Here is a 19,605-nt window from a genome sequence, read left to right as displayed (position 1 = left end):
TGCCATATCAACATGAAGTGTACATAAACTGTCACGAGAGTTGTCACGCTAATACTAATAAAAATTAATATTTTAAATAGTATTTAAAAAAAATATTGTTTTTTAAAAGGTTAATAACCGAATTTAGGGTAGGTTTAGATGGGCGATGCATTTAGCTGCGGTTTGTGTAAAAATAGAGATGGCGGTGATATTAGATACTATAGCGATACTATATCGTGAGATAAAAAATAAGTTAAACACACCGTACTGCACCCAATCGCCCATCCAAACTCACACTTAGTTAAGAAAAAGAGGGCCAAATTGATAAAAAAAAATATAAATATTGAGGGTGAAATTTAGAATTATGTCATGAAAAAAACACACACCATCGTTATCTTAGACAAATCTTTGACCAGTAATCCTATTATAAATTTCCACTCAGCGCTCTCAGAATCTCTGAACTAATCCCCCAACCATGGCGGTCGTGAAATTGTTCGGAGCTTGGTTTAGTCCGTACGCTTACAGAGTAATTTGGGCTCTGAAACTCAAAGGCATACCTTACGAATATATTGAAGAGGATCTCCGCAACAAGAGTCCTTTGCTTCTTCAATATAATCCAATTCATAAGAAAGTCCCGGTGCTCGTTCATGACGGAAAACCGATCTGTGAATCCACCGTCATCCTTCAATATATCGATGAAATTTGGCCGCAGAATCCCTTGCTGCCGGCTGATCCCTATGACAGAGCCGCTGCTCTGTTTTGGATCAAATTTGCAGATGACAAGGTAAAATCTGTTCTTTTCTTTTTTGGATTAAATACAAAATTAACCCTCCAACTATATCGTACTTATCACTTAGGTGTCTAAGAGTTCTTTTTTTCCTCTTCTTTGCAAAATGATTTTTAAATGGTTAATTTTGTCTTATTTTACCAAAAACACAGTACCATGTTTTATTGCCATCGTGCACTTTTTAGGTAAAATGTAACAAAATTAATAGTTTAAGTATATTTAACGATTTTCTCGTTTATTGATTTTTTATATTTATATTTGTTTATCTATATTTATATTCAAAATTATTTATTAAGTGTTGTACTGAATTGGGAGAAACTATTTTATAGACCCTTCCCACCATATCATTTATTGTTCATTTCTAATTATTTAATAATATTTTAGTAATTTTTTTTCATGTCATTGACATATAAAATTGGTAATTTTTTACTCTAAACCAGAACTCAATTGTTAACACAGTTAAATTTTTTGGTGTGATATTTTGAAATAAAAAAAATAGTTATTCATTTGGTAGTCATATAACAAAAAAAAAGGAGTTCTGAACTTGAATTTAACAAAAAAAATTGTGTTTACGATTATATTTACATTTTTAAATGGGTTAAATCATTATTTAAGGCGTGAACTTGGCAACAATTCTCACATTGGGTCACATGTTTAGGCTTGAAATAGGTAATTGTTCCCATATTTGGGCTTGACCTTTTTTTGTCTAAGTTAATCCCTAAACGTGGTAATTGTTCTCATGTTAGTGCTTGGACTAGGCAATTGTTCCATGTTAGGGCTTGAACATTAGGGTTTTCAAGAAAACATAGGGACTAAGGTATTCTTTGATAAACTGAAAGATTAAGTGCAGAAAAAATAAGGGTTGAAAATTTAAGTATTGAAAATTTAAGTACTGAATTTAAGTTATAAAATTTGTTTGATATATTACTTAAAATTAATTACGGAATATAATTATATTGTTTGATAAATATAGATTTTGTATTGTAAAAAATTATATTTTACATTTTATTCTTAATTTTTAAACATTTTACCTTATTCTAAACCATAATTGTAATTTTAAACATAAGGTTTTTATAGGATAACATAATATTAAAATAAATAAAATAAAATTGAGTTAATTGAAAATATTCCCTATTAAGTGATAAGTACCTTTTATCTGGTCATACCGTGAGAACAATTGCCAAGTTTAAGGACTAATTTGACCAAAAAAAAAGTTCATACCCCAATGTGGGAGTAGTTACTAAGTTCGAACCCGTGAAGTGATTTAACCTTTTTTCAATTTAAAAAAAATGGGATTAAATTTCTTAAAACAAAAATAGGAGGACCAAATTTCAAATATACAAAGAATACAAAGATTTGTATTATATTTTAACCTAGTTGAAATCTTTGAAAATATTTTATCATACATAACTTTTGATGGTTGATAATAAAATCCCATATCTCTGTTTAAAACAGGGTTATTTAATGTCAAAGCTTTACCAAACCGACCGCGAAGAACAGCAGGCGGCAGTGAAGGAGTGGTTGGAAATGTTGGAAGTCATGGAAGAACATGCGTTGATCGGAGGGAAAAAATTCTTCGGCGGAGAAGAGATAAACATGGTGGACATGGCATTTTCCTTTGTTGCTTACTGGCTTGGGGTTATCGAAGACGTAGTAAGGCTTGAAATCTTTGAGCCACACAAGTTCCCTCTAGTGAGCTTGTGGATCCAAAATTTTAAATCAATCCCTGTAATCAAAGAAAACTTGCCTGATGCTGATAAGATGTTTGCTTTATTGAAGCATGGTAGAGAGATGATGTTGGCATCAAAATCGAATTAGGGTTTGGACACTTGTGTTCTTTATTGAAGGTTTTCAGAATTCGAACTGATCAGGTCACTGCTTTGTTAACCCAATAATTTCGATTAGTTTATATTGCATCATGCATGACATTACCTTATATTATTATGTAAAATCTTTTATAATACTTCATCTTTGTATAAAAAAGTCTTAATGACTTTAAGGGCCTACAATTTTTGTTGATTTCTCTTTTTTTTTTAGTTAAATTTTTGCTTAATTTTTTTTAAAAGAGTCGAATTTGATCATCAATCTTTTAAAGATAGTCGAATTGAACTTTTAATAGAAATACTAACTAAACCGTTAAAATTTTAAATAAGGCAACTTGCATGACAATCAACATATACTTTGTGGTAATTTTTTAACTTTTATAAAAAAAATTACTTTTTTATAATTTTTAATTATGTGTTCATGTGATATATAAGATAAGTAATACCATATCAACATGAAGTGTACATAAACAGTCACGAGAGTTGCCACGCCAGTACTAAGAAAAATTAATGTTTTAATCAGTATTTTCATTAAAAAAGTATTTTATCTTTTTCAAAAGGTTAATAACCGAATTTAGGATGAGTTTGGATGGGGGATGTGTTTAGCTGCGGTTAGTGTAAAAACAGCAGTGGCGGTGAGATTAGATACTATAGCGATACTGTAGCGTGAGACAAAAAGTAAGCTAAACACACTACACCGCACCCAATCACTCATCCAAACTCACCCTTAGTTAAAAAAAATGAGGGTCAAATTGATAAAAAAATGTAAATATTGAGGGTGAAATTTAGAATTATGCCATGAGAAAAACACACACCATCGCTACCTTAGTCAAAGCTTTGACCAGTAATCCTACTATAAATTTCCACTCACGGCTCTCAGAATCTCTGAACTAATCTCCCAACCATGGCGGTCGTGAAATTGTTCGGAGCTTGGTTTAGTACGTACGCTTACAGAGTAATTTGGGCTCTGAAACTCAAAGGCATACCTTACGAATATATCGAAGAAGATCTCCTCAACAAGAGTCCTTTGCTTCTTTAATATAATCCAATTCACAAGAAAGTCCCAGTGTTCGTTCATGACGGAAAACCGATCTGTGAATCCACCTTCATCCTTCAATATATCGATGAAATTTGGCCGCAGAATCCCTTGCTGCCGACTGATCCCTATGACAGAGCTGTTGCTCTGTTTTGGATCAAATTTGCAGATGATAAGGTAAAATCTGTTCTTTTCTTTTTTGGATTAAATGCAAAATTAACCCTCCAACTATTTCGTATTTATCACTTAGGTGTCTAAGAGTTTTTTTTTCTCCCCTTTGCAAAATGATTTTAAAATGGTTAATTTTGTCTTATTTTACCAAAAATACAGTACCATGTTTTATTGCCATCGTGAACTTTTTAGGTAAAATGTAACAAAATTAATAGTTTAAGTATATTTTTACCAAAAAAATTAGGTACTTAAAATGAGAAAATTGATATGTTTAGACACTAATTTTGAATTTAACCTTTTATTTATTTATTTGATGCATATGACGATTTTCCCGTTTATTGATTTTATATTTATATTTATTTATCTATATTTATAGCCAAATTTTTTTAGTAAGTGTTGTACTGAATTAGGAGAAATTATTTTATGACCATTCCCACCATATCATTTATTTTTCATTTTCAAGTATTTAATGCCAATTATTTAATAATATTTCAGTAATTTTTTTCATGTCATTGACATATAATATAAAATTAGTAATTTTTTTACTCTAAACTCAAACTCAATTTTTAACACGGTTAATTTTTTTATTAAATTTTTTGGTGTGATATTTTGAAATAAAAAAATAGTTATTCATTTGGTAGTCATATAACCAAAAAAATGAGTTATGAACTTGAATTTAACCAAAAAAATCGTGTTGACGATTATATTTACATTTTTAAATGAGTGAAATCATTATTTGAGGCCTAAACTTGGTAACAATTCTCACATTGGGCCACATGTTAAGGCTTGAATTAGGTAATTGCTTCCACATTGGGGTTTAAACTTTTTTTGTCCAAGTTCGTCCCTAAACGTGGTAATTGTTCTCATGTTAGTACTTGGACTAGGCAATTGTTCCCATGTTGGGACTTGAACATTAGGGTTTTCAAGAAAATATAGGGACTAAGGTGTTCTTTGATAAATTGAAAAATAAGAGTTGAAAATTTAAGTATCGAATTTAAGTTATAAATTTTTTTTGATGCATTACTTAAAATTAATTACAGAATATAATTATATTGTTTGATAAATATAGATTGAATTATAAAAAATTATATTTTACATTTTATTCTTAATTTTTAAACATTTTACCTTATTCTAAACCATAATTGAAATTTTAAACATAAGGTTTTTATAGGATAACATAATATTAAAATAAATAAAATAAAATTGAGTTAATTGAAAATATTCCCTATTAAGTGATAAGTAGCTTTTATTAGGCCATACCTTGAGAACAATTGTCAAGTTCAAGGACTAATTTGAACAAAAAAAAAGTTCTTGCCCCAATGTGGGAGTAGTTGCTAAGTTCAAACTCCGTGAAGTGATTTAACCCTTTTTAAATTTAAAAGTAATGGGATTAAATTTCTTAAAACAAAAATAGGAGGACTAAATTTCAAACATACAAAGAATACAACGATTTGTAGCATATTTTAACCTAGTTGAAATCTTTGAAAATCTTTTATCGTATATAACTTTTGATGGCTGATACTAGAAATCCAATATCTCTGTTTAAAACAGGGTCGTTTAATATCAAAGCTTTATCGAGCCGATGGCGAAGAACAACAGGCGGTAGTGAAGGAGTGGCTGGAAATGTTGGAAGTCATGGAAGAACATGCGTTGATCGGAGTGAAAAAATTCTTCGGTGGAGACAAGATAAACATGGTGGACATTGCATTTTCCTTTGTTGCTCACTGGCTTGGGGTTTTCGAAGACGTATTAGGGCTTGAAATCTTTGAGCCACACAAGTTCCCTCGAGTGAGCTCGTGGATCCAAAATTTCAAATCAATCCCTGTAATCAAAGACAACTTGCCTGATGCTGATAAGATGTCTTCTTTCTATAAGCATGTTAGAGAGATGATCTTGGCATCAAAACCGAATTAGGGTTTGGACACTTGTGTTCTTTATAGAAGGTTTTCATAATTCGAACTGATCAGGTTATTGCTTTGTTAGTTCAATAATTTCGATCAGCTTGTTTAAATAAATCATCAAAATCAAAATAAAAAATTTTCTAGTTCTATGGGTCCATACTAGTTTGCCACCCCTCCCTCCTATATGGGCCTTTTCCTTTATTAAGTCTATTATATGTGTTATTGTTTTCTTTAAATCAACTAATATAAATTTTTTAGCCCAATAAATATCTTTCCTATGCCCAAAATATTATTTATTCTTTTAATTACCTTGTAATGACCCGATTTTAAACGTTGTAGAAAAATGCGATTTTGAAATCTAATTCCATAAATCGAGTTAGTGGAATCATGAATAGAAAGGTTTAGAAGTTAGTATAAAAACAGATTAAATAATGGTTAAGTAATTTAACCAAAAAAAACCATTAATTAAAGTTTAGGAACTAATTTATAAAAATTCAACCGCTGTTGAAATTTTAATTTAGAAAAATGATTGAGGACTTAATTAGTAATTAATTTGAGGACCTTGGAATTAACTGACTGTTATTAAAATATGATAGTGGAATGGTATGGTTACATCCACTTATCTTAATTAGCTTGACCACTAATGGTGATTAATTAAGCTAATTAAGGGCTTAATCATAGTATAAATACTAAGAGAGTGGAGAGAAAGATGAAGTCATCATCTTCCTCATTTTGTTTGGCCGTCCAAAGCAGAGAGGACGAAGGAAAAACATCTTTGTTTTCTTTTCCATTTTAATCCAAAATTAATCACTGGAATTAAGTTCTTTCCTTAAGATTTTTATGAAGTTTGAACCACGGGAGCTTAATTTAGCTAACACATGTATTAATTTCTTCAATTGTTAGATGTTCAGAAAGTTGCCATTAAAGTTTAATTGATGATTTTAAGCTTGAGATTTGAAGAGATCGTTACTTAGTAAGTTTAAATTATGTTAAGGATTAAGTTAGAAATTAAATTAAGTTCAACTTAAAAGATAATTTTGTGAAATTAGGGACAAAATTGAATAAAGTGAAAGCTATTATAAACTTATGGTGTAGATTAAAAATACAAGGTCACTAATGGAAGGATATGAAATCGGATTTTGTTTTTATGTTAACTATTGAAAAATAAGAACATTTCGAATATAATGACTAAAATGAATAAAATGCAAATATATTTGATTATATATTTTTCATGAGTTTGAGTGAGAACTAATACTATTTTTATAATTGAATTATCAAACGTAGTTAAAGACAATGTTAAGACATCTCAAGAGAAATAAAAGGTGAAAGTTGTAGACGAGTAGCTAATACGATTTGTACTTTCATGATTTGAATTCAATATATATATATATTGTTAAAAACTACCTTGCTCGAGGTAAGTATTCTACTTGCCTCATGATTTGGTTTGTATATAAATGATATGAAATGATATGAAATGTTATGAATTTAATTGAGATTAGCATGGTATAAATGAGTATTATATGAAACTATGGTAAGTGATCATAAATATAAATATGTATTTGGAATATTATTACCTTAGTAACTGTCTTAGATAAAGTCGGATATAGTTGGCATGTCATAAGATTAGTGTACAAGATTTTACTTCTGTTTATACTGATGAGGCATGGAATGCATGCTATAATTCAGATGTTTCGATGATGTAACACCCCTTACCCGACTTGTTAACAGATACGGACAAGGAATGCCACATTAAAATTTTCAGTTTCGATCCCTAACCCTTGCTTACTTTTCTAACATTATTTGGACTCTATACGATATTAAATCTCTTTCTAAGATTTTATAGCATTAAATTTTTAATTAGAGAATCCCAAATCATTTTTCCAGGATATTTTTAGGCGAATTTACGATTTTTAGCTTTGAAGTATTCATGTATCGAAACTTTAAAACACATGTATCAGAACCTCATGCCGATTGCAATATAATTTTTAATTATATATTTAATTTAATTATTTTTAAAATTTAATCCTTTCTCGAAATGTACTATTACTAACTACATTTTGCCTTTCCTTTTTTTTTTGGCAAAATAAACAACTTCACGCAACACTATTAAGATAACACATAGGTCGTGTAACGCTAATATAGTTTGCTTGTACTAAATCTCACACAGAATAAGGTTGATCTTTCAGTGAATCTTGTCGCCGTAACCTTAGCCATATTATTTTTAACATATACTTCGTAATATAATTCTCTTTACTTTAATGTATCTAATCTTACTAATTCAAGTTTCAATTTTTTTTATTTTTTACTCAATTATTTTAGTTTAATACACTTAATTCAGTAAAATTTTCAAATATTACATTTAAACACTTATGTAATTAACTTGCTCATTTCCACTCTTATATTTTTCCAAATTTAATAAACAACCCTTAAAATTATAGTTACACAGTTTTTACGATTTAGTCCCCAAACTCCCAAATTTACACTATTTTACAATTCAGTCCCAGGAAGTCTTTTTTATTATTATTTTCAATTCATTCTTAAATCCCAGTTTGCCCAGTTTTGCAAAATAGTCTCTCTATTCTTCTTTTTTTTTCAAAATTTTGAGATTTTATAATTTAATCCTTACTATTAAAATCTTATCAAAATTTCCACAAATTAGTCCATGATTTTTGAACCATTAAACTTTCATATTCTATTTTTAGAATTGTAAATTCTAAAACCATATAAATTAGCTCAAAAATGAGTGTTTTGGAATCTTTACAATTTAATCCCTATAGTTTCAATACTATTTTATGCTCAACCTTTCAATTTTCATATTTCATAATCATATAATTTAGTACTACGCCAAATTTTTAGATTTCACTACTCAACTTTTAACATTTGAAATTTTATAAATTTTACAATTTAATCCTTCAATTTTTATCAATTTGACCACTTAACAAATTGTTTTCAATTTACTTCCAAATAGTATTCAAAATATTCCAAATAAAAAATACTTTTATTGTCTCTTTTCGCGGCATTGCATTATATATTTTGGAAAATTCTCATATCACACGTGTTTATGCTTTTTACTCGAAGTTTCTTTTTTATATTTAAATTTGTTGAGAGGAAGTCTAATTCATTTTTCGAGAAGTTTTCAAAATATAATCTATTAAAAGTTGATAGATTTGAATTATAATAACAGGGTAAAATCCGAATAATAAGCGCGACTCGAACCCAGGCCACACCTGTGGTGAGGAATATTCTTGACCATCAGGCCATCACATGAAGTTCAAAGTCGATAGATTGGTTTTTTCACCTAAATAATACAAAAAATAAAATTAATAACTGAAATGGTATGCCCTTAAGATTATTTACCAAAATGGTATAGTTTTACTAGTGCCGCTTGTCAAATTGGCGGCACCGGACTAAAATGTAATTATCTATAATATTCAGGGACCTGTTATGAATTTTTCCATTTAGAGTGGCTGCTGTAGAAAAAGGGAAAGGGTGTCGCCTGAAAGTGTGGGGCACCAAACTTTAAATATGGCTAATTGCCTTGTAAGCTCTCCTTATTTATTATTTTCTTTTTATTCTCTTTCAACTCACTATATTATTTTTAAACAAGCCCTTAACATATTTTTGTAGTTAAATAAGCTCTTAACTTATAATGTTTTACTCATAAAAGCCCTTTATTTTAATATTAAAGTAAATATATTTTGAATTTCAAGGTCTTATCTTAATTTTTTGTTGATGCAATAAAAATTATATACAGTTTAACATCAACATAAAATCTAAAAAAGTACTCAAAATTTTCAAAAGAGCAGTTAAGAATATCATGTATATAAACACTCTCAAGAAATTTTAAAATTTTATTTTTTTATTTAATAAACTATTCACATCAACATAAAATATAAATTAGTTTATATTTTTGGTTCAAAGCTTTATCGAACTGAAGGTGAAGAACAAAAGGCGGTAGCGAAGGAGTGCTTCGAAATGCTAGAAGTCGTTGAAGGGCACGCGTTGATCGGAGGGAAAAAATTCTTCGGCGGAGACGAGATAAACATGGTGGACATTGCATTTTGCTCAGTTGCTCACTGGCTTGGGTATATCGAAGACTTTACAGGGCTTAAAATCGTTGAACCACACAAGTTCCCTCAATTGAATTCGTGGATCCAAAATTTTAAATCAGTCCCTGTAATCAAAGACAACTTACTCGATACTGATAAGATGTCTGCGTTGTTGAAACGTCGGAGAGAAATGTTGCTGGCATCAAAATCTAGTTAGGGTTTGGAATATTGATTGCATTTTCTCCTATGGAAGTGTTAAATGTTCCCCATGCAAATAAATAAAACAAAACTTATAGGTTTAAGTATTTGAGAGAATTTGAACATTAATGTACTTTATTTAAGGGTTTTTAGAATTTTAATTAGTAAAGTTATCGATTTATCGAACCAATTCCAATTGGTTTCCTCTAGATCGATATTTCGATTGGTTTTCGGTCCGGTCCAATTCAAATATCATTGATTTTATCACATGGAGAATTTGAGTGTTAAATGTAGTTTGAGTTCATTCTATCAACTTGAAGGTTAAGTGTTAACATCTCATATATGACGTAGAACATATTTAAAACACATTCATCAAAATTTAAACACGTGTTTTATAATATTTTAATATTTTAATATAATTTTAGCTAGATATTTTAATTTTTATGCGACTTTATACTATGTATTTTTTTAACCCTGTAAAAATTAAGCTAAAACAAAAAAAAATTATGTAATATTTCAAATCAGCTCGAGTAAAAGTCAAAGAAATTTTCTTTTAGGCATTAGGTTTGAGTAGTAAAAATTTAAATAAGATCGAATGCAGAAGAGGGTTAAGACAGGAAGTATAAAACTTGATTAACTTGCTGCGTAAGTTTAAACCTTAAATGCAATATTATTAGGAAGAACAGTCACGAATCTTGAATATGGTAATAAGAAAAAAAACCTGCCTATCCCACCTCGCTACTATCTTTTTCTTCATTCCCACTAGTTATTAAAATTGTGATCACAAACATGTAATTATGTCATGTTTATCATAATATAATCAAGAGCATAAAAGTCGGAATTTCTCTTTTAAACTGCTTGTTATCTGTGGTAAATTGCTAGAAAGAGATAGACTGAAGGATACGTTGAATGTCTTCAAACATTGGTTGAAGTTTTCATCCCGCAATCATGCGTCTCAACAAAAAGGTTATCTTACTTTTTCTCGTTAAGAAAATCGCAAGAAGTGACATTATAAAAGTTAAGCATGAGGATAGAGCGCAAGAAAAATTCTCATTTGAAACTTGCTGACAAAGAGAAATGATTGTATAAAACTGTGATTCCACATCATCTCTATCCATTTTCAATAGGAGAATAACAAATCAGATTTTTCTTCCAAATTTTCAATTTTTTCTTCCTGAAAAAAATTCAAATTCAAGAAAAAAAATGCTAAAAATCAAGAGGAAAATTTTGATTTGTCATTCTCCTATTGAAAAGAGAAAGGGATGACGTGGAATCATAATAAATTATGAAAAAATTATAGCTCGCTTATTGCCTTGTAAAAATTATAGGATGGCTGGTGGAAAAAAGGGTAGGCGGCACCAAACGTTAAATATGGCTAATTACCTTGTAAGCCTTCCTTATTTATTATTTTCTTTTTATTCTCATTCAACTCATTATATTGTTTTTAAACAGGCCCTTAACCTATTTTTGTAGTTAAATAAACCCTTAACTTATAATTTTTTACTCATAAAAGCCCTTTATTTTAATATTAAAATAAATATATTTTGAATTTCAAGGTCTTATCTTAATTTTTTTTGATGCAATAAAAATTATATACAGTTTAACATCAACATAAAATCTAAAAAAGTAATCAAGATTTTCAAAAGAGTAGTTAAGAATATCATGTATATAAGCACTCTCAAGAAATTTTAAAATTTTATTTTTTTTATTTAATAAACTATTCACACCAACATAAAATATAAAATAGTTTTTATTTTTTAAATAGCTTTACTTTAAGTAAAATATATTTACTTTAATATTAAAATAAAGGGCTTTTATGAGTGAAAACCATAAGTTAAGGCTTATTTAATTATAAAAATAGGTTAAGGACTTGTTTAATAATAATATAGTGAGTTGAAGGAGAATAAAAAGAAATTAATAAATACGGAGGGCTTACAAGGCAATTAGCCATATTTAAAGTTTGGTGCAGCCTACCCTTTTTTCCAGCAGCCATTCTAAATGGAAAAATTCATAACAGTTCCCTGAATACTTTAGATCATTACATTTCAGTCTTGTGCCGCCAATTTAACAGCCGGCACTAGTAAAACTATGCAATTTTGGTAAATAATCTTATGGACATACCATTTCAGTTATTAATGTTATTTTTTTATATTATTTAGGTAAAAAAGCCTGATATATTCTTTAACGATGGTCGATATTATATTTAAAATATTTGTATTTAATTTTATTTTTGGATTTTATCTTAAATTACTTAATATTGCATCATGCATGACATTACCCTGTATTATTATATAAAAATATTTTTATATACTTTCTTTAATTCCTTTTATTAACACTTCATCTTTACCTTAGTCAAAGCTTTGACTACTAATCCTATTATAAATTTACACTCTCCACTCTCAGAATCTTCCAGAAAATCGACTAATCTCCCAACCATGGCAGTCTTGAAACTGTTCGGAGCTTGGCCTAGTGTCACGGACTTAAGATTCTTGCCTCAGAATCCGTGCGGCCTTAGGCAGTTTCTTACTCCAAAAACGCCTAAGTCAGCCTAACTTCTACAAAAAAAGGATTCAACAGAATTCCTCCCAAAAACACAACTCAAGCGAAAGCAACTCAAAGCCAACAAGATGAAAGAAGAATGAGGCAAGAACAAGCCAGGGAAAATAAGAACACAAGAGAGAAAAGTTTGAGTGAATGCTCTCAAGGATTCTTCTTACTCAAAACTCAAGTGATTTACAATGAGGGAAGAGGTCTCTTATTTATAGTTGAGCCTCCCCAAATCCAACGGTACAAAATTAAGTACATCAACGGCTATGATTAAAGGGCACCTACCACCAAATCTTTAAGAATATAAAATCATATCTTCTAAGATTACATATCTTATCTAAGATATGTAATCTTATAAAATAATATCTTATATTTGTCTAACTTGTAGATGGGCCTTCAATCTCTTCAAGCAACGGGTCGGTCCGATTGGGCCAAATGACCTCCTTCCTTCTTGATGGTTCACACAGATGTGTCATGGTTGCGGGCTCCCATGCGCAACCCATGACATTCTCCCCCACCAAATCTAGTGACGCCCTCGTCGCGTCCTCTGCATGGTATCGATCTATCTTGTCTTGGAATTGCCACAAGGCTTCAGCAGGTTCCCAACTCATCTCACTATCCGGGAATCCCTTCCATCGGACTAAGTATTCGCGCCGCGGTCGGTAGTACTTACGTCTGACCACACGATCCGCTTCGATGTTCTCGACCTCTCGATCATAGGCGAATTTTACCCCCATTGGTGCTCGTTCAGACTTGCTTCGATTTGGGTCTTCTCCATCTTCATGGAATGGCTTAAGCATACTCACATGGAATACTGGATGCACTTTAAGCTTTTCAGGCAACTCGAGCTTGTAGGCCACCTTGCCTACCTTCTTCACAATTCGAAATAACCCCTCATACCGCCGAACGAGTCCTTTGTGTAACCCATCATGTCGCAAAATCAGGTGTAGTTTGGCAAGAACTGGTTCACCTACCTGAAATTGTACGTCCCTTCGATTTCGATCCGCCCATTTCTTGTTGCGCTTACTTGCCTTATGTAGACAAGCTCTAGCTAGATCGTTTTGCTCTTGCCAATCCCTCACAAATCGATAAGCTGCTGGATTCGGTCCCGCATAACGAGTTGCAACTGCATTGGGTGTAAGCGGCTGTTGCCCCGTCACTATCTCAAATAGACTCTGGTTCGTTGCCCCACTTCGTTGTAAGTTGTACGAAAACTGGGCCACATCCAACAACTTTGGCCAATCCTTTTGTGTTGCACTTACATAGTGTCGAAGATACGTCTCCAACAATGCATTCACTCGTTCGGTTTGCCCATCAGTTTGAGGATGCATGCTAGCGGAAAAGTTTAAGTCTGAGCCCATTAACTTGAACAACTCTGTCCAAAACCGACCCGTGAATCGCCCATCTCGATCACTGATGATAGACTGTGGTACTCCCAATACTTCACCACATGTTTAAGGAATAAGCAAGCTGCCTCCTCAGCAGGACACTCTTTGGTTGCGGGGATGAAAGTTGCATACTTCGAAAACCTGTCCACCACAACAAAAATACTCGCAAATCCATCAGATTTAGGCAAGCCTGTGATAAAGTCCATGGACAAGCTCTCCCATGGGCGCTCCGGAATGGGCAATGGTTGTAACAAACCAGCAGAGGCTTTCAACTCAACCTTATCTTGTTGGCATATTAAATAAGTTTTCACATAGGTCTCCACATCATCACCCATGTGAGGCCAATAAAATCGATCCTCCAATAGAGCCAAGGTGCGGTGTATTCCTGGATGGCCAGCCCATTTTGAATCATGACATTCCTTCATGACTTCCCTTTGTAAATTCTTATGTTGAGGCACATATAGACGTTGCCCATGAGTGTATAGCAATTCTCCCTCAAGCCAAAATCGCCTCGTCTTTCCATCTCTAGCAAGCTCCATTAGATTTTTAGCCGTGGGATCAAGGGACAGTCCTTCTTGAATGCGCTCTAATAAGGGACTCTCAGGTTGGCTTATCATTGCGAATTCTATTTTTCGGCTAAGTGCATCGGCCACAATGTTGGCACTCCCCGGCTTGTATTCCATGCTAAAATCAAACTCTGCTAGGAAAACCTGCCAACGAGCCTGCTTGGGGGACAACTTTTTCTAGGTTAAGAAATAGCTATTTGCAACATTATCAGTGAATACCACAAACCTGGAACCCAGCAAGTAGTGTCTCCATGTGCGCAAACAATGCACCACTACCGTCATCTCTTTTTCTTGGACCGTGTATCTCCGTTCCGTCTCGTTAAGCTTTCGACTCTCGAAAGCAATCGGATGCCCATCTTGCATCAACACCCCTCCAATCGCATACTCCGAAGCATCTATGCGTACCTCATACGCCTTTGAAAAATTGGGCAATGCGAGTACAGGCTCACTCGTCATCGCTTGCTTCACTTGGTTGAAGGCTTTCTCACACCGAAGGTCCCAATCCCACACTTTGCCCTTTTTCAATAGGTCCGTCAAGGGTGCAGTGATCTTGGAATAGCCCTTTATGAAGCGACGGTAGTAATTTGCTAATCCAAGAAAAGACCGCAACTCCGTCACCTTGGTTGGTGACTCCCAATCGGCAATTGCTTGAATTTTTCTTTCATCCATTCGAATCGTGCCCCCTCCCACAATATGGCCTAGAAATGGCACTTCTCGTTGGGCAAAGGAGCATTTCTCCTTTTTGACATATAGCTCATTTTCTCGTAGAGTTTGGAACACCTCCCCCAAGTGTCCCACATGCTCTTCGAGCGTCTTACTATATACCACAATATCGTCAAGATAAACAACCACAAAACAATCCAAGAAAGGTTGTAATACCTTATTCATTAGGGTACAAAATGTGGCCGGAGCATTTGTCAACCCGAATGGCATCACCAAGAACTCAAAGGACCCATACCTAGTTACACAGGCTGTCTTGGGTTCATCCCCTTCGGCTATTCTCACTTGGTGGTACCCCGATCGCAAATCCAACTTAGTAAACCATATCGCGCTACCAAGTTGATCGAACAAATCTGCAATAAGAGGAATGGGATACCTGTTTTTTATAGTGATTTTGTTTAAGGTCCTGTAGTCGATGCACATTCTCAAAGATCCATCATGCTTCTTTTGAAATAACACAGGTGCACCGAACGGGGCTTTAGATGGTCTAATGAACCCGGCATCTAAAAGCTCTATCAACTGCTTCCGCAATTCCTCTAGTTCCGGTGGAGCCATCCGATATGGTGCCCTTGCTGGTGGTTCAGCATTGGGCAACAGCTCAATCTTGTGGTCCACCTCCCTCTTAGGTGGCAATCTTTTGGGCAACTTTACGGGCATTACATCTTGAAATGACTTTAGCAACCGTTCCACTTCCTTTGGAATTTCCACCTCGAATTTATCATCCATATGTCTCTCAAGGTAGCTAGGTAGGAGACTTCATTTCGACGGACTCCTTTGGCAAATTGAATTGCCGACAAGGTTTTTCCCTCCATGCTTCCTTTCCTTTTCATTCTCACCATATATCGTTGATTTGCATCGGAGATGGTCATATAGTTCTCGGAAGGGTGAATATCCGCATTAAGCCTGTCAAGTAAACTTAATCCAACTACAAAATAATAATCATCAAGTGGGATTACCTTAATGGTCGCTTTGCCCGTCCACTCACCAAGTTTGAGTTCCACCCCTTTTGCCACACCCGTTATGGGAATGCTTTCTGAATTCACCGTTTTGATTCGTCCCGAATCTTCCTCGATTCTAAGGCCAAGTTCCTTTTCCATTTCTTTAGACATGAATAAATCAGATGCACCAGTATCAACAAGTGTATTCAATCTTCTGCTAGCTACGATGATGTCCACAAACATCAACCCATTACTTGACTTCTCTTCGACACCTCCTAATATCGAATTGAGGCTTTTTGTGTCATCTTCTGCTTCTTCGCGTGCCTCCATGGCATGAAAAGCGGCTTTCTTTGGACAGACACTCATTCTATGTGGGCCATGGCAAAGAAAGCACTTCATTGGTCCTTTTCTATCCCAAGGCTTACCTTGACTAGACTTTGGGCCTTCGTCGTTCTTTCCCCTTTGATCATTGTTTCCCCCACCATTGTCTTTGGGTCTCGACTTGGGTTTGTAAGAATCATTATTATCAAACTTTCTTCCCCCAACATAATAGAAATTTTCTGCCTTGGCCATAGCTTCGGTTAATTCGGTGATATCTAGGCGACGTAACTCTTGCTTGGCCCACATTTTTAAACCATCCTCGAACCAATAGAATGCTTCTTTCTCATTCAAGTCTGAGATCTGAAGCATCAACTCGCTGAATTCCCGAACATAATCTCGAACAGTGCCTTGTTGCGTAAGCTGACGCAACTTAGCACGAGCCTCATTTTCGGCATGTTGTGGATAAAACTGCTTCTTCAACTCTTTTTGGAACTCCTCCCAAGTTCCAATGGTCGTTCCTCCACATTTCTCATCCGTGGACCTACGTCTCCACCACAAGAGAGCAACATCAGAAAAGTAAATTGAAGCGGTGTTTACCTTGGTGGCATCATCCTCAATGCCAATTGCTCGAAAATATTGCTCCAATTCCCACAGGAAGTTGTCCACTTCTCTTGCGGACCTAATCCCCTTGAACTTCTCGGGTTTTGGAACATCCACATGACGTTGCTTCGGTCCCGAAGCCAACATCCCACTTCCCAGGGCAGCCTTACAGATTCTGAGCTCCCCCTTAAGCTCAGCAATCTCTTCCTTCATGGCAGTCAGCAGGGCCTCAAGAGCTTCGTCCCTGCCTGTCAGTTTGTCCGAAGTGGATCTGAGGGAGTCCAACACAAACTCCTTGCTATCTTCCCTCAGTTCATCCATACGGGTTAGGACCACTTCGAGTGTCTCCTTCATGTCACCAACGGACTCCTTGAGATTAACCACTCGAATTTCCAAGCTCGACAGCATATCCCTCGATCAACTAGCCTTTCTAACCCTCCCACGGGTCTCCATTGGCTCATTCTGATCAACAACTTCTTTCGACATATCTCAAAAGTGCTTTTGAACTGGCTCTGATACCAACTGTCACGGACTTAAGATTCTTGCCTCAGAATCAGTGCGGCCTTAGGCAGTTTCTTACTCCAAAAATGCCTAAGTCAGCCTAACTTCCACAAAAGAAGGATTCAACAGAATTCCTCCCAAAAACACAACTCAAGCGAAAGCAACTCAAAGCCAACAAGATGAAAGAAGAATGAGACAAGAACAAGCCAGGGAAAATAAGAACACAAGAGAAAAAAGTTTGAGTGAATGCTCTCAATGATTCTTCTTACTCAAAACTCAAGTGATTTACAATGAGGGAAGAGGTCTCTTATTTATAGTTGAGCCTCCCCAAATCCAACGGTACAAAATTAAGTACATCAACGGCTATGATTAAAGGGCACCTACCACCAAATCTTTAAGAATATAATCTAAGATATGTAATCTTCTAAGATTACATATCTTATCTAAGATATGTAATCTTATAAAATAATATCTTATATTTGTCTAACTTGTAGATGGGCCTTCAATCTCTTCAAGCAACGGGCCGGTCCGATTGGGCCAAATGACCTCTTTCCTTCTTGATGGTTCACACAGATGTGTCATGGTTGCGGGCTCCCATGCGCAACCCTTGACACTAGTCCGTACGTTTTCAGAGTAATTTGGGCTTTGAAACTCAAAGGCATACCTTACGAATACATCGAAGAAGATCTCTCCAACAAGAGTCCTTTGCTTCTTCAATATAATCCAATTCATAAGAAAGTACCGGTGCTCGTTCATGACGGAAAACTGATCTGCGAATCCATTGTCATCCTTCGATATATCGATGAAATTTGGCCGCAAAATCCCTTGCTGCCGGCTGATCCCCATGAGAGAGCCGTTGCTCTGTTTTGGATCAAATTTGCTGATGACAAGGTAAAATCTTTTTTTTTTGGTTTAAATATAAAAATAACCCTCAAACTATATCGTATTTCTCACGTAGGTGTCTAAGGGTTTTTTTGGTCAAAAATGATATTTAAACTGTTAATTTTATCTTATTTTACCAAAAAACACAGTACCATGTTTTATTGACATCGTACAATTTTTGGGTAAAATGTAATGAAATTAATAGTTTAAGTATATTTTTGACAAAAAAAATTAGGTACCTAAATGAGAAATTTGATATAGTTTAAACATCAATTTTGCAGTTAAACCTTATTTATTTATTTGGTGCATATGACAATAAAGGACTTGTAGCATATTTTAACTTGGTCCAAATTAAGAATTTAGTGTTTGTAATTTTTTTTATCGTACATAACTTTTGACTGGAAAACCCATATCGCTGTTTAAAACAGAGTCCTTTCATCTCAAAGCTTTATCGAACGGACGGCGAAGAACAGCAGGTGGCAGCGAAGGAGTGCTTCGAAATGCTAGAAGTCATTGAAGGGCACGCGTTGGTCGGAGAGAAAAAATTCTTCGGCGGAGACGAGATAAACATGGTGGACATTGCATTTTGCTCCGTTGCTCACTGGCTCGGGGTCATCGAAGGCTTTACAGGGCTTAAAATCTTTGAACCACACAAGTTCCCTCGATTGAATTCGTGGATCCAAAATTTCAAATCAGTCCCTGTAATCAAAGACAACTTACCCGATACTGATAAGATGTCTGTAGTGTTGAAACGTCGGAGAGAAATGTTGCTGGCATCAAAATCAAGTTAGGGTTTGGAATATTGATTGCATTTTCTCCAATGGTAGTGTTAAATGTTCCCCATACAAATAAATAAAACAAAACTTATAGGTTTAAGTATTTGAGAGGATTTGAACATTTGGGTACTTTATTTAAAGTTTTTAGAATTTGAATTAGTCAAGTTATCGATTTATTGAACAAAGAAAAGAAAAAAACCTACCTATCCCACCTCACTACTATCTTTTTCTTCATTCCCACTAGTTATTAAAATTGTGATCACAAACATGTAATTATGTCATGTTTATCATAATATAATGAAGAGCCCAGAACAATCTTTTAAGAGGCGTATGAAATTTTAATTTTTTATAGTCTATATTTTTATAATTTTTAAAGGATTAAATCAAATTTTTATAATTTTAGGGGGGACAAAGTATAATTT

The 19,605-nt window shown here is 33.9% G+C and overlaps 2 protein-coding genes across 2 annotated transcripts; both read left to right on the top strand.

Moving 5' to 3' along the window:
- Positions 1-345: 345 nt before the first annotated feature.
- On the top strand, positions 346-5,852 carry LOC107957061 (probable glutathione S-transferase). The gene is made up of 3 exons (XM_016892489.2): positions 346-763; positions 2,222-3,802; positions 5,348-5,852. The coding sequence occupies exons 1-2, from the start codon at positions 455-457 to the stop codon at positions 2,582-2,584; spliced, it is 672 nt and encodes a 223-aa protein (XP_016747978.2). The 5' UTR covers positions 346-454; the 3' UTR covers positions 2,585-3,802; positions 5,348-5,852.
- A 6,527-nt stretch (positions 5,853-12,379) lies between these two features.
- On the top strand, positions 12,380-19,198 carry LOC107960472 (probable glutathione S-transferase). The gene is made up of 3 exons (XM_041091892.1): positions 12,380-12,410; positions 18,139-18,416; positions 18,836-19,198. Exons 1-3 carry the CDS (start codon positions 12,380-12,382, stop codon positions 19,196-19,198), a joined length of 672 nt encoding a protein of 223 aa, XP_040947826.1.
- The last annotated feature ends 407 nt before the right edge of the window (positions 19,199-19,605 follow it).

This window comes from Gossypium hirsutum, chromosome A02 (assembly GCF_007990345.1).
Source record: "Gossypium hirsutum isolate 1008001.06 chromosome A02, Gossypium_hirsutum_v2.1, whole genome shotgun sequence".
In the NCBI taxonomy this organism is placed as follows: Eukaryota; Viridiplantae; Streptophyta; class Magnoliopsida; order Malvales; family Malvaceae; genus Gossypium; species Gossypium hirsutum.
Note: the sequence above shows the minus strand (reverse complement) of the source record. Positions and strands in the feature narration are given on the sequence as shown.

Coding starts and splice junctions, on each gene's coding strand:
- LOC107960472 (XM_041091892.1), top strand. CDS start 12,380: ATGGCAGTCTTGAAACTGTTCGGAGCTTGGC. Junction 12,411..18,138: donor GAAACTGTTCGGAGCTTGGC/CTAGTGTCACGG, acceptor CAACCCTTGACA/CTAGTCCGTACGTTTTCAGA. Junction 18,417..18,835: donor TCAAATTTGCTGATGACAAG/GTAAAATCTTTT, acceptor TGTTTAAAACAG/AGTCCTTTCATCTCAAAGCT.
- LOC107957061 (XM_016892489.2), top strand. CDS start 455: ATGGCGGTCGTGAAATTGTTCGGAGCTTGGTTTAGTCCGTACGCTTAC. Junction 764..2,221: donor TCAAATTTGCAGATGACAAG/GTAAAATCTGTT, acceptor TGTTTAAAACAG/GGTTATTTAATGTCAAAGCT.